General features: G+C 33.7%; 1 protein-coding gene across 1 annotated transcript in view; it reads right to left on the bottom strand.

Moving 5' to 3' along the window:
- The window catches only part of SEMA3E (semaphorin 3E), a 75769-nt gene that overhangs the window by 29928 nt on the left and 29938 nt on the right, over nt 1-15903 (bottom strand). The window contains exon 5 of the mRNA XM_032197087.1: nt 9156-9249. Within this exon, the coding sequence (XP_032052978.1) occupies nt 9156-9249 (94 nt within the window). The remainder of the gene's footprint in view (nt 1-9155; nt 9250-15903) is intronic.

Raw genomic sequence — 15903 nt, 5'->3', positions numbered from 1 at the left:
GTGCCACCACACTTGAATCTACAGAATGAGCCTCAAAAAGGGAAGTGTTTTCAGAGGACGGTTGTGACATTTGGCTCTGTGCAAAACATGGCTGAAAACAAGATTCATTAGTGAAGAACGTACTGAAAACACTGAGGGCTGGATTTTCTCCTGAGCTGGGGAAATAAGAAGTAGGACCTGTCAATTTAGAAGTGATTTCTATAAACAAGCACAAGTTTTATTAGACTGAGTTTATTTTATTTTATTTTATTTTATTTTATTTTATTTTATTTTATTTTATTTTATTTTATTTTATTTTATTTATTTTATTTTATTTTATATTTTTTGTTTGTTTGTTTGTTTGTTTTGTTTTTGCTTTTCCCCAGTCAGACTGCTAGAGCTGTTCCAGTTTACCTGGGATAAATGCATCTTGGGTGTATCTTGCTGGCTGACGAGTTTAGGTGTTCAGAAGACAGAGGAAAAGGAACTTATTTTGCCCTTGTCCATCATCAACTTGTCTTCATATCATTAAAATATTCACCAGAGTAGGGACAGGACCTGAGATGTCTTCCATCCTGCATATCTGATGGTGAACATTTGCTGACAAAATTACGGGAGCAGAAATGGGGCCCATTTTCAAAAAGGTTTAGGTGGTGCTCATGAATTAAGCAAGTGGAATGACGTATGATATACTGATTATCAATAACTTTTGAAAATCTACATATAGTTGTGTACAACTAAAGGAGATATATCTCTAGTTCAGAAATCTGGCCTATTACTATCTGACCTATAATCATGATATTGGATATATTTTACTGTATTGAAATACTAGCAATAATTCTACAATAATACTAGCAATAATTCTACAACTTCTCTATGCATGGGTGCAATTCTCTCTTAACTAACCAAGCATTAAGAGTAATACACTTCATATCCATTTGGAATTAGATTAGAAATTTCTTAGGCCTAATTTTAAAAGCAGACACTGATGGTCACTAGGTGGCACCCTTATGTTAGAAAATAACGCAGCAGGAATTAAACTGCACAAGAAGAGGGAAATAAATTATTTCCAGTTCTAGGCTAATCTGAGTGGAGTTTCCAGTGGCACGGTTCCCTACCTCCTAAAAAAGTAATAATCATGACAAATCAATTCAAATAATGTTTGCTGGAATTTATAAAAAAAAAAAAAAAAAAAAAAAAATCTTGTTGGTTTCCCTCAGTGTGTGAATTTAGTTTCTTTCAAGAGATATATATCAATGTAATGGTACAGTAACTCTAAATAAACATTCTGAACAACATAGAGTAATTTGGCAGGTGGAGCTTGTTCGGAGATCTCTGCTGATTCAGGGCTGAGCATAGTTTTCACTTTATGAAGAATGAATATTGCCTTGTAAAATACATGTTGGTGATTTAGTGTAAAATATTAGCAAGTGAAATTAAATACAAGTTATAGTATCAGAAGTTAACCAGAACTAATAGAGAACTTTTTTTAACAACAAGTTATAGTATCAGAAGTTAACCAGAACTAATAGAGAACTTTTTTTAACAACACAGTTCAGTTTATACAATGGAGCTTGCCAGTGTCTGAATAATGTCCTAATCAATCTTTACAACAGAAATTAATGAGTTACATTAGTCAGAGAGCCCCCTTTAAGAATGCCATTGGATAATTTTTTTATTGCATTTTTATTTGTGTGTGTGTGATTGTTCTTTTTTTTGGCAACTTTCTGTGATGTGTAATAAAAAAATATGATTCCTTTATCCCTTTAACGTGGTATTGAAACATGGAAAAAGACTCAGTGTGGGAAAGATGATTCTTCACATTTTCCTAGTGCTCAGGATACATACAAACATTCATAAATTCAGATGGGAAGCCTGTTCATTTTGTCTGACATAGGTCTAAATTCTGTATGCATAACTAACCTACTGGTACGGTATCCCACCATACACCCAAAAAGTTATCACTAATTTTACCTGTGAGATCCTGGGAGAAATAAATTGAAGTCACAGTCTTGGATGGATATTGTTACATTAAAGCAATTTTACAGATACAGAAATTAAATCTGATTTTTTACAGTCAAGTGTTACTAATCTAAACAGAAGACAAATGACAGGAGTCATCTGTCAAACAGACAGTTGAAGACCTAACGAGGGTGATGAGATACTGAGGAGTGTGACCAGCAGAAATCTCAATTCAAGAACATTCAATGTAATTCTGAGATCTTTTACACTTTTGACATTAAGAGGATCTACTTTTTTTTTGCTCTACAATAGTTCTTTGCCTATATCCTTTTAATCCATGTTACAAATTCTGAACACCACTTGGTTTTTACAAGTGCTGACTAATTCTAACTTTAGAGAACTAACTGAAGTTGAGTTTTGAAAAAAACTAGCAATATTTCTACTTTTTCTCCTCCACTGAAAACCTACTACTACATATCAACTCACTTCCATCCTAGTTGCAGTTTCTATAGTGCTGCAAAACACACTGATAAACCAGTATCTTCCAATGAAAATCAGCTGCAAATTGAGTGATTTCACAGACCATCACATTTCTTCATCTCATCCAGTTAAATTACAGATTCAGTAAGGAATTATATTCACACATACTAAACAAATTAATTGCTAAAATTATGTTTTAACACAGCATGGTTACTCCTGCTAAAACAAGAACGGAAATTTTCATCCTCTCCCCTTTTTTTTTTTCTTCTTATTTAAGAACACCCCCCCCCAATCAAAAAACAGTTTTAGCTCAAGTGATGTGCACACACTTTTAGCTACTACTTGTTTTGAGCAAACAAATACATTAAAATTCTCTTGGGACCAATTAAAGGTACTTTAACTTTTTTTTTTTTTTTTTTTTTTTTTTTTTTTTTTACTTTTTTTTTTTCCCTATTCTTGTCTATCCTTGGAGTTAAGTACAGGGCATAATTCAATCAATTCCAAACTTTTTTCCTCTAAAATCAAGAATTCCTAGAAGTAAAGGATAGTAAGTACATATAAGTTTACTTCTTTAAAGTAAAACAGATTCATAAGATCTACTTACTTGTTTCTAATCTACTCAAAATGCCTTTCATAATATACAAAGTTAAGGCATGTATAAACTCATGAGTCTGATCTTCCGGTCTTCAAGAAGGGCAGGAAGGAGAAAGGAGGATCCTGGAAACTACAGGCCAGTCAGTCTCACCTCTGTCCCTGGAAAGGTATTGGAGCAACTTGTTCTGGATGCCATCTCCAAGCAATTGGAAGAGAAGAAGGTTTTGAGGAGCAGTCAGCATGGATTCACCAAGGGGGAGTCGTGCTTGACCAACCTCGTTGCCTTCTATGATGGCATCACCAGCTGGGTAGATGGGGGGAGAGCGGTGGATGTCATCTACCTTGACTTTAGCGAGGCTTTTGATACTGTCTCCCATGACATCCTACTAGCAAAGCTGAGAAAGTGTGGGATAGATGAGTGGACGGCAAGTGGGTTGAGAACTGGCTGACTGGCTGAGCTCAGAGGGTGGTGATCGGCGGAGCAGTCTAGCTGGAGGCCTGTGACTAGTGGTGTTCCCCAGGGAACAGCCTGAAGTATCAGTACAGGCTGGGGGATGACCTGCTGGAGAGGAGCTCTGAGGAGAAGGACCTGGGGGTCCTGGTGGACGACAGGTTGACCATGAGCCAGCACTGTGCCCTTGTGGCCAAGAGGGCTAACGGGATCCTGGCATGCATTAAAAGGAGCATGGCCAGCAGGTCAAGGGAGGTGATCCTCCCCCTCTACTTTGCTCTGGTCAGGCCTCACCTGGAGTACTGTGTCCAGTTCTGGGCTCCCCGGTACAAGAAAGACAGGGATCTTCTGGAGTCCAGCAGTGGGCCACAAAGATGATACGGGGCCTGGAGCATCTTCCCTATGAAGAAAGGCTGAGAGACCTGGGTCTGTTCAGCCTGGAGAAGAGAAGACTGAGAGGGGATCTCCTAAGTGTATACAAATATCTGAGGGCTGGGGAACAGAAGGATGTAGCCAACCTCTTCTCAGTGGTTTGTGGGGATAGGACAAGGGGCAATGGCTGCAAGCTAGAGCACAGGAAGTTCTGCACTGACATGCGAAAGAACTTCACAGTGAGGGTGACGGAGCATTGGAACAGGCTGCCTCGGGAGGTTGTGGAGTCTCCTTCTCTGGAGATATTCAAGGCCTGTCTGGACACCTACCTGGGCAGCCTGCTTTGAGGAACCTGCTTTGGCAGGGGGTTGGACCCGATGATCTTTCATGGTCCCTTCCAACCCCTACAGTTCTGTGATTCTGTGATCTTGTTCTGGTGTCTGTAAACTACACACAAGTTAAATGTGCTAGAAATGTGCTTTGAGGTGAACAATTAAGTTAGTTTTTTGTTCGTTTTATTCTCACTTTAACATCCATTCATGTCATAGTTTAAAGAAGCTCCTGCTATTAATAATGCAGGACATATGTCCCATATTTACTGTTATGCCCCATATTTACTGTTTTTAATGTAACTGATGTACAGCATACCAGTTTCAGTCGTTATTGGGGTCTCTGTTTCACAGAAGTACCCAAACTATCAGATATTTTTTATTTGTCCTTTTCATTACTATTAGTTTCAGCAGACTAAGGCACACAAACAGAACAGGTATTTTTTCATTGTTAATGTTGTTTTTTTTTATTTCATTCCTTTAAGGGGTTTTATCATGCTCTTTAATGATACCTATTGTCATATGACCTTCCCAATCTCATACAGAGACTTACTAACAGAACAACCATATTTCTTGACAAAATCTCTACCTTTACGTAGTAAAGACCACAAAGTAAAGTTGGATTTTTGGCTGAAATCTGCTACAAATATATACTGTTTTGGAACTATCAGTGTAAAAATTTCCAATTATTTTAAATTATTTGGTATATTTTACATAAGATGCATGTGATTTCATTCCAAAAACTTAACATACAAGGAATTTTTATAAATAGGCTGCTTCCATCTTGGAATTTGATTTCCTTCATTGGTTATTAGTATAGCTTTAGTATAGGTATTAGTATAGCTTTGTGTACCTGCTTCAAACTGATAGATATAAGCTAATCATCTGTAGTATTTTTATGTGAAATCCCATTACATGACTTTGTACTAAGTGGACTAACTCAGTTATGAATAAAGGTATAGAATATAAGCAGCATCTTTCATGCATTTCTTTTTCTGTCAGCCATGCTTTTTTTTTTTTTTCTTGTCAACTTTTTTTTTTTTCTTGTCATTTTTTTTTCCTATATCAGCTATATTTAAAATGCCAGCTCAGATTTGCAGAGAGCTATACTTTTCCCAGTAGGAAACCACAAATTCAAAAGAAATTAGCATTTGTTTAGCCAGTAAACTTTCTCATTGTATGTGCTTTTCTGTCACTCAATTATTGTCTTTTGTTCTGAGAGAAACTGTATTATTTTTAGTTAATTGTCTAGAATAAAAAAAAATACACAAATACATGAAACTGTTCTAAAATTGTGAGAACAGAAACCATTATCAGAATGGATTCCTTGGGTGGAAAAACTTTTTCAAATGTAGTTTAAGTTTATCACCATATGCTTGTGAAATATTGCAGGTAACAAAATATAGGCATAAATTAATTTCTCAGCTTTCAAGAGCGAGTGTGTTCTAAATTAATCTGTGTGCATGAACAGATATCAAACATAGTTTTGATTATTGAAAGCAGATGGGAGAATTCATTAGAAATAAAAGTCCAAAAGTTTAAAATGCAGTTTATCTAAACATGAACATTTTATTCAGCCTGCTTGCCATCCAACATCCATTCTGTTTCCTGATAGTGACAATAAATTGCTAAAAGTTAATTGTTCATAAATTGAGGAATTCATCACAAGCTACTTTACCAATGAGTCAGATAACCTGTAATAAAACATATAACAGCATGGATGCATAGTTCTAAAGCCAAGTCACGGATTATTGTTTTCCTGAAGTGAGGTTTTAACTGAAGTGTCAAAATATGCAAAGAGACACCACACAATAGATTCTGTTTCTTCCTAAATTTATCTATCTAAATCTGGTTCTAATTAGCAATGGTGCAAAAGATCTTGCAAGATGAAGAGCTTTCAAACTTTTACCAGAAGTAGATAAAGTTTCTTTGTTAGTCTAATCCTCACTGCTAACCAATAGCCACACTGGTGTAGACTGTTGTTAATGTGAGTTAGATATGGTTCTTACAGAGGCAGAAGCAGACTTTGTTTTTTTTTTTTTTGGTTAGGAAGAAAAGGAAGCTGGGATGTGAAAGCCTTTGGTAACAGGTTTGCCTGAATCCTTTTCAAGGATATGCACATTGTCTGAGCCTAAATGGGTGCAGCCTAGGGGTAGTCTCCAAGAGAACACTGACCTCATACCAGCAGCAGTTTTCACTTTCTAATAAAATTGGAGGATGTGAAGAGGAATGCAGCCTGCAAGTGTTGGAGGGAAAACTGTACAACTACTCGTGAAGAGTTTGCGATGCAGAGGCTGATATCTCCTGCCGTGGGGTCATGAGTAGACATCAAGGCTGAATGAAGGGACATCTCTTCCTTTTAGAATTAATTTGGGATAGAGGTCTCAGTCTCATTTTCAAATGTCAATTAAAGATTCTTTAACATTAGCCATATTTGGTTAATGTCTCTTCCACCCTTTTTAAATGGATACCTACAGAGATAAACACATCCTGTCCTCTAAGTAGCAGCGTTAATTCTGTTTATTCTGTAATCTGTATGTCTCTGGTTAGTAGAATATAGTGAAATATATGGAAATTAAAAAACAAAACAAAACAAAAAAGAAACTTTAGGATGTTTTTCTTAAGTGTTAGAAGTGTTCAGTTTCAATAGAATTATAAATAGAATTATAAATAAAAATTATAAACATAACAAATAATTTGGTTATGGTTTAAAAATATTCTATGATCTATGATCTAAAACATTCTATGATTCTATGAAATGATAGAATTTCCAGTGGAGGCCTTGAAAAACAGCCAGTAAATAGCTTTCTCAGGTCATATTATTGTTGATGACGGGGAGAGAAATTGCCTATTTCTTGGAGTTGTACCACTGAGCTGATAAAAAAAAAGTTTTTTTTTTTTTTTTTTTTTTTTTTTTTCTGTGTTAATCTTTCCATGTTAGCTTAGTGAGTTTATGACTATTAGGAAAAGCTTATTTAGTGAATTTCTCTTTCAGTTAAAGCTGTGAGGATTCATAGGACTTCCAATAATCCAGGCAATGTAATGAACAGACCAGAAGCACAACGACTAATCATTTGTCTTGAAATGCTCACTGGGACAATCTGGCTTCCATTTAAGCAAATAAAATTCACATTGATCTCACAGTAGGAACATGATCAGGTTAATTTATTTACTTAATTCTGTCTGAATAAAGGTTGAGGAGGACTTCAAGATTAGACCATGAGGTTTCAGGCCTACAGCAAATTCCATGGGATGAGCCTTTGTTCCCAGACTGAGCTAAGACTGGAATCTGTTAAAAATTTTAGAAACAATTTAGAAATAAGAGTGGAAGAAAAGCGTAACAATCTGTATGTAATGGATTGTGAAAGGTCAGTCAAAATACTTTTTTTTTTTTTCCCTTGATTCTTTCATGATTTCTTAAACCACTGACTTAAAATTTTGAGTTGTAATGTTTGATAATGGAAATGAACAAGGTTTTGATGAATTGCTGGACTTTGAGAAATTTGGTATTATTGGTAAATATTCTTCTTGTGATTTGCTGATGTAAAGGAACAAATAAATCTTGCTTATACAAATATATCTGTCACTCATGGCAAATACTTCCTCACAATCAAGGGTTATCTATATCACAGAAGTTAATAACTAGAAACTTAACTGTTTAAATTAAAGATCCAACTTTAAGATTTGAAATGGAATAGAAATATCAAGGTCTCTCTACCTTTTTTCTTTTCTTTTCTTTTCTTTTCTTTTCTTTTCTTTTCTTTTCTTTTCTTTTCTTTTCTTTTCTTTTCTTTTCTTTTCTTTTCTTTTCTTTTCTTTTCTTTTCTTTTCTTTTCTTTTCTTTTTTTCTTTTCTTTTCTTTTCTTTTCTTTTCTTTTCTTTTCTTTTCTTTTCTTTTCTTTTCTTTTCTTTTCTTTTCTTTTCTTTTCTTTTCTTTTCTTTTCTTTTCTTTTCTTTTCTTTTCTTTTCTTTTTTCTTTTCTTTTCTTTTCTTTCTTTCTTTTCTTTTCTCACTGAAAAAATTATTTGATCCTTAACCTCTCTTTTCTAGTAATTTCTTTCACAGACTATTCTTCTAGAATACTCAGTTTTCATCTTATTTATGTTTCCTAAAAGCACATAGTCACTGTGTTACTCCCTAACCATATCTAAATTTCACCCTCTACCTGCTCTTCCAGCCTATTTTTAGCCAATGTACTGTAATATTGCTAAGACTGTGTTTACTTGATCTCACAAAATGTTTTCTGGAACACATTACAGAAGAAAAAATGTATGGTTTGCTCTACTACAACTTCAAAGATCCCAGCCCAGCAGTGATAAACTCACCATCAAGGTGCAGAGAAGCACTACCTAACCACAGCTTTCTGGCAGTGTGTGACTTACACTGAATTCTGTCTTTATAACTGTTGAGTATAAGATCAACCCTCAAAACAGGTATTCATCCATTTTGTGTGTGTGATTTTTATAAACAGCACTGAAATAAATCTCTGTCAATCTCCACAAACTATAATTTATATAAACAATAAGTGCCTCAGATACAACAAACAAACAAACAAAAAAAAAAAAAACAAAAAACAGTTAAATTCACATTTTTACAAGATGTCTGTTATTCAGATTACATCTGAAAAGAAGAAAAATGGTTAGGTTTGCATATTTGCATCACCATTGTAAAAGATTAATCTAGGCATATTGCTTTGCTTTGAAGTAAAACAGGAAATTATTATTTTCAAAATTATGCAACAATCATTTACCTTTTCAAGATGGTGCATGTCACATAGCATCTACTTACTTCAGTGAGGCACTCTTGCTGAAGTTAATGCTGCCTAGGATGTAATATTAGTGTGGGCGACACTGGATTAAGTATGAAGATTAAGTATGACATGTGGAAGTTTACAATGAAAGATTGACAACACCTTCAGTGTGCTGAAGAAAGAGACTCAGAATGAATGATTGACAGGATTGTGAAGGTTGTGACATAAAGATCATTACCAATTAAGATGGAGGTGAAGGAAGAACTGGGGTCAAAAGGGCACCTGCCTCGTCCTCTCTCAAATTTGTGCGATTCCAGTTGAAACAGATGATCCTTTAAAAAAAAATCACAGAAAACAGCATAAGCCCTGCAGGCAAATAAAAAATCCTCAGAGACCAACTTTAACTTTGTTATACCTTTGTTCTGAATTGAATTCATTAGGGAGTAAATGCAATTACTGTTGCTCACTGATATACTTGTAAAAATTATCTGGGTTTCTACAAATCACCATTGTGTTCTCACTGCCCAAAGAAGTCATTAAAATATGTAGTAAAATTTTACTTGTTTCATTTCTATGGGAGTAAGGAGGTAAGATTCCTCTATCTTTTCTCCAAATCACCTAAACATTAGATAGATATCTAGCCATGGAATGTATTTTCTTTCTTTAAACATTTTTTTTTTTCCAGTAGTAAAATATATCATGCTGTGTTATCTTCTGTTGGTAGCTTTGAGATGTTTATATATATTCTTCCTAAAAGTATGTTTAGGAATGAATCCACAGTTATAGTTTTCAGAGCAGATGTGATTTCTAGAGTAAATTTAACAGAATATCAGCATAAGAAGAGTATAGGCAACTTCGTTAATTTTTGTTTGTATAAGGCTTTGAAGGCTGAAAATTACAACTCAAATTTTCATTTGAAATGCTACTTTTGTCTTATCTTTCTCAGAAGAGTCGAATAAATACTGCTGTCTGATGAAATTATCAAGTGACAGTCATCACCTTTAAAAAAAATAATTAAAAAACAACAAAAATTATTACAAAACCCTGTGTGGAGAGTAAAAGTGAAACAGAGAGAAAGCTCATCTATAAGCCACTCAGCCATCAAGTGTGTAACTAAGAAACATTATAATAGTCTAGTAGTTCCAGTTTGAAATAAGTTTTATTCAAAAGGTTAATGAAATACAGATTATATAAGCATATCAAATAAATTCAATCTACCTATTCAGTAAACTAACCTCAGATTCAGGTTGCTAATATAATATTTTTAAGGCATAAAATCACCTCCATGACGTAAAATAATGGCAGGACCTCCAAATCCCCCAGAACTCTGATGTGGATCTACTTGGATCTCTCCCTGGATCTTGCCCAAAGAGGTCGGGGAGCTTTTTAATGATAAAAGTCAGATTTTATTAGACTGCAAATTAGAATAATTCAGTATTTCATAAGGGAAAAAAAAAAATCTCAGTGTATCTACACTGGACAAAATAAAAATAAATAAAAAATGTTACACTTTTTTTTTTTTTTTTTTTTTTTCCCCTTTTCATACTGTGTCCTGATAGTCCTTGTACAGTTTTATGATCTTTTAGTCCTTGACATTATAACAGTTCTTTTTTTTTTTCTACTGTTAGTTACATTTTTTTTTTTTTATTTGGGGAGAATCTGTGGGAAGGTGTTATAGTGCTTGTGTCTCAGTCCCTAGAAAGTTGTGTTTTTGAGAGACACAGAAACTTGATTATGTGTCTGCTTTGTCTAATGCTTCATGCTTCCCTCTCCATTCAGGTCACCTTCTTGTGTCCACCCATCCAACTCTAAAACCTATAAATTTTTCTTCCCAAGCAAAACTAATATTCCCTTCTCTTTAAATAGAGAAGTTATGCTCCTAACTGTTCATGGCAGTTAAGTTTTCCTAAAAGAAACATAAAATATGTACAAGTAGAAAAGGTTCAGGAGAGATACTAACCATTGCATATGATGGAAAACTAATAAGATAATTAAAAAATACAATAAAATAAAATAAGGAAAGTGGGAAAGTTGGGGAGCTGTTAGTGCTTACTCCTGGATGATTAATGGAATACCTCTATGTATTTCATATTGTTGTACCGATCTTTCATTCCCATCTGTCTAAATAATACATGATTTTTTCATTTTTATTTTTTTTCTGCAACTTCTGGTCAGAATGTAAGAATTCCATTAGTTGGAGAGTTTCCATAAAAATGGAGTGTAACCCAGAATGTAGGTCTGGAAAATAAAACATCTGTTTCTTATCTACTTGGAGTGAAAAAGCCACCCCAAAATAAAAATAACAAGCAGAAACCCCACAAAAGCTCGTAACAGTCCTAAAGCCCATGAAGTAACAAGACACTCAGCATCTTACATCTCCAGAAGCTCCTTTGCTGATGAAACCTGGCAGATTACCTACAGTTGTGCCTGATGTTAAAGCTGATGCAGCAAAAATATAAGCATTCTGGGTAGAGAGCAGTGTTGCAAGAATACTTTATCAGCTACAATTGTGCATCAGTAGTAACTATTCCCACCCTGCTCTTGGGTAAATGTCAAACAATGAAGAAAAATCTCTGTGTGTGGAATTCTCAACCCCATTCCACACTTTTCAGACATTACATACATACCTTTTTATTTATGTATTTATTTATTTATTTTTAAATTAAATACCATAATATTTTGGGTCAACAGTAGAAAAAGAATAGCAAGAAGAACTCAGGAAGGGAAAGAAAAAAATTCTGAAATTACACAAAGGGACAAGGAATTCATAATTTTCATAAAATATCATATAAATGAATGTCTGATTTTATTTATCCTCTAATCAGGTATTAAAAATAAAGTTACTCATGAGAAAGCTAACCTTCTGGGACCTTAGCTAAAGTATTCGTCAATGGATCAGCTTAATAAAGAAAAAGAAGTTGTTGTAGATGTAAAAGAAGAGATAAATTCAGAGCTTCAAATTTAATATAATTTCATAGTCTTAATACTTTGTTTTTTAAAAAAAAACATTTGTTTTTTCCACAATAAAAGAAAAATGGACTTGCCAATGATAGGAAAAAGAAATAATATTGTAACTTATTGAGGAAACATACTCACGTAAAGTGATACAGGATGGAAACAAAAATATTTTGAATCAATATTTGTAGAAGTTTTGTTATTTATATCTTGTGGTTTATACTGTAAGGTCCATATGTCATCCTACAGAGGGAACAAAATGAAATTTCCCTGGACAATATGTGATCTCACTTGTTTATCATAAATCAGATTTCATATTCAGATCTTCTCCTGGTAAAACTCCACTCATACAGACCATTGAGACTTGGGGCATTGTGGGATTCTTCCAGAAGATGTGGAAAGATTTTGTGTCACTGTACTCCAAAGTATAGTATGACAATGAAAAGTTACTAACATAGTTAACCATTCACCTGAGAATTAGAAAAATCAATGGTGAAGATAAGCCCATCTCTTTTAACACTCATGACATATACGTGTTTAATACAGCTAACAGTATAACCATGAATGAAAACATTAGGCAGCATACATAATGTCCCTTCATTATCTATATTTTAACAGCTGGAATTTCTGAATAAGGATTATAACTTAAATATATAAACCCTTGCTAACAGTAAAAGTAAACAAAAGTTTGAATTTCAATGTAACTTGGAAAAGTTTTTAAATGAATCTCATCAGTCTTGATACAAAACAGGATGCACATCTAATAAATGCTTTCAGATGCATGAAACTGTCTGAAAAGTCACTACAAAATGTAAGCAGGGATTTCTGCAGGAGAGATTTTCCACTTTTATGTTTTAGGACAGCATACCAAATATTCCGTGGTGGCAATAAGTTATTCCCATTACTGAAGCAAGTAACTGAAGATCAGGTGTTAAATGTGTCAGCTTCCACAGGATGCCAATTTAAATGAAATAAGCGTTACACATTAATAACTGGCTTTGAAGGCTAATACCATAATTCTAACCCTCCTTGCTGTTTGTGACATTGGAATACTTTGAGAAATGTCAGAAGAAAACTGACAGTTTCCTCAAAGATTATCCAACACAGCAATTTAACATCACAACTTATTTCATGGGCACTCCTCAGTGGTTAGGATAAAAGTCATGCAAAAAAATATATGTAGGACTGGGAGTGGAATTACTAATTTCTTCATGTAGTTTGGACAAAAATGGTGCTCTGGGTTTGATTTATGATAACTGTGACTCAGAAAAACTTATACACCTTTAAAATAATTTTGTAGTTTAAAAGGATAGAAGATATTTCCAAGGGTGACAAGCATTTTACCATTAACTTTATATGAATTGATAATTTTAGACAATGAAGAAGAATGTTGGTTATAAGTAATAATGAAAGAAAAGGTCAATCAGAGACATTAAAATTTAAAGATTGTATTTAACTTTTGTAGCAGAAAATTGCTTTCTTTCATGCCGAGTGCAGCTTTGCTCTGGTTCAAGACAGCATTTATGCATGTGATTAATTTAAAACATATGCTTTCTTCCACTGCTATTCAGCAAAGTACCTAAGCCTATTCTCAGCTTTAATGCAATGTCTGTATGTTTTGACTAAATCAGGGGCTTAAAAATATAGAGGCTTTGTTTGGGATTTCCTATGATACAATTTTTATGAGAAAAAATAATTTGATTTTCAGGAAGTGGATTTCTGTTTCACTCTTAATTGTTAATATTTTCCAGGAAACAAAAAAAGTAAAACATACCACAGTGCCATTTTTGAAGGAAATTTAAACAATTTCAGAACCTTTAATTACATTCGTAACTGTATATGAGTACTTGCAAAGTGTAAAACCAAAGTCTGCTCTCCAGGAGACATTTGCCTTTTTATTGTTATTATCATTATATTATATATATATATATATATATATATATATATATATATATTGCAGGATGGTAAATCATATTTAAAGTATTTTGACAGTCAGATTTTTATACATTTTTTTGTGAATACAGTTCTTAACATTGGATATGTTACTTACTATCACTATAACTCACTGCACAAAATTCATTCTTAGTACTAATGAGCCCATAATTACATGACCTTAGAGTATGAATGGCATTTCATGCAAGAGCTATTTGTTGTGTTTCATATTCTAGGGGCCATATAATTTGAAACTTTTTAAAACAAAACTAATAAAAACTATGAAGGTTCACCTGCAAACAGTGTTGAATGGTGAAACTGTAAAGTAGGGATGCATTGCTTGTGAGAAAGAATGAAAAACTTTTTTTTTTTTTTTTAATATGGAAAATAAAGGGAGAATAAACATTAAAGATTGATCTTATTTAATTATAGGGTTCTGATTGAGGAAGAAAAACTGTTGGGATAGGACAGTACACATTGGGACACACTGACTTCATGAGGGAAGAACGTGCTAATGGACTCACTGACTGAATGACCTGGTAAAGTGGGATTTCAACAAGTGTCATTGGATTTGGGCTCTGAAGCCCAGAGCAAAAAGGAGAGCTGCAAATGGAGGGGGTATGTTAAGGAGAGGGATCCTGCGGGGTTCTTCACCATTCTACTGTGCAGGAAGCATGTTCAGAAGCTTTCATGGCATCTGTGTACACTGGTGCACAAGAGCTGGCAGATTAACTCTGATTTGGGAAGTACTCTCTCACACAGTACTTCCATTAAGGTCCACTGCAGTTTTGCCTTTTTTACTTGCATTTATATATTATCTTTATGACAATTACACTGAGACCCTTGTCACAAAATAATGGATATCATTCTTGGATTCACCCATTCTATACAGTCATTGTGTTCTAATACTGTTTTAAAAACAAAGAAACAAAACAATAAAGTAACACATCGGAAAACGTGATTTAAGAACTTCACCAAGTTTGGTATCCAATGGGACAACATTGCAGCTCTATTGACTGCTCTAAGCTCCATGGGAATTAATGTAATTTATGAAGTCTCCAAGTCAGTAACAAACTTTATTCTGTGGAGAATAGAATTTCAAGGTATTCAAAATAGCAAATATGCTATTTATAAACAAATAAAGTATTTGATGCTCATATGCACTTTCTCATTTATTCATATAATTTTTAATTCTGGTTTAATGTAACATTATACCTTTAAAGTCTGGCATTTTGCATGTTTATATGCACCCATACACACTCACATGACCTAAACTAAGGAAAAATGAACTTACATTAACGTTAATCAAATATAAGATTTGTCTTCACTGATGTAACTGGATTTTTTTCTCATGTGAGAAATGAAAATCTAGTCACTAAAAGAATATATTTTTGACCACAGAATAAACCTCATATTGATTTAATTCTTTTTTGCACTATAACATTTTTAGTACAAATACACATCTAGGAAAGATGAACCTTGACTTCACCATTAAAAAAAAAAAAATAAAAAAATCTGAAAAATCACAAAACTTTTCAATAAATCAGAAGAAAATATAATTCAAATGCAGGTCTCCAAACCGAATTCTGACTCCATAATGACCTGTATGTCCATAATGATCTGTATGTCTTCCTCATCACATTTTACCTCACTGGTAAAAGAGATAAACACTATCTCTTTTCTTTGAATAACAACGGAAGATATTTATTGAATCAGACTTGAAAAGACTTACATCATATATCCTTTTTGTATTGTAGCCCACACTTAGACAATAAGAAAAGCTTGTATTAGCAGTTTCTGATAATTAGAGTCCCAAATATTAGATGGATGCCTGATTTGTATAAATCCAAGAGACTCATTAAAAAGTTAAAATTCTAAAACCAGTAGAAAACTAATTGGAGTTTATAAGACCAATTTATAAGACAATAATTGGAGTTTATAAGTCCAATTGCTAGGCTATTTAAGTGAACAACTAGGATGCTCCAGAAGTGAAAAAATACCTTATATTTCATGATGTAAGGTCTTCTAAAAAAATTCCAAATGTTAATTTTCAAAAGTATCTGGCAAAAGCACTGGCAAAAGAATAGTTCTGCCTGTTG

Source organism: Aythya fuligula, chromosome 1, assembly GCF_009819795.1.
Source record: "Aythya fuligula isolate bAytFul2 chromosome 1, bAytFul2.pri, whole genome shotgun sequence".
NCBI classification, from domain to species: Eukaryota; Metazoa; Chordata; class Aves; order Anseriformes; family Anatidae; genus Aythya; species Aythya fuligula.
The sequence above is the reverse complement of the archived record's forward strand: the minus strand, read 5'-3'. Positions and strand labels throughout refer to the sequence as shown.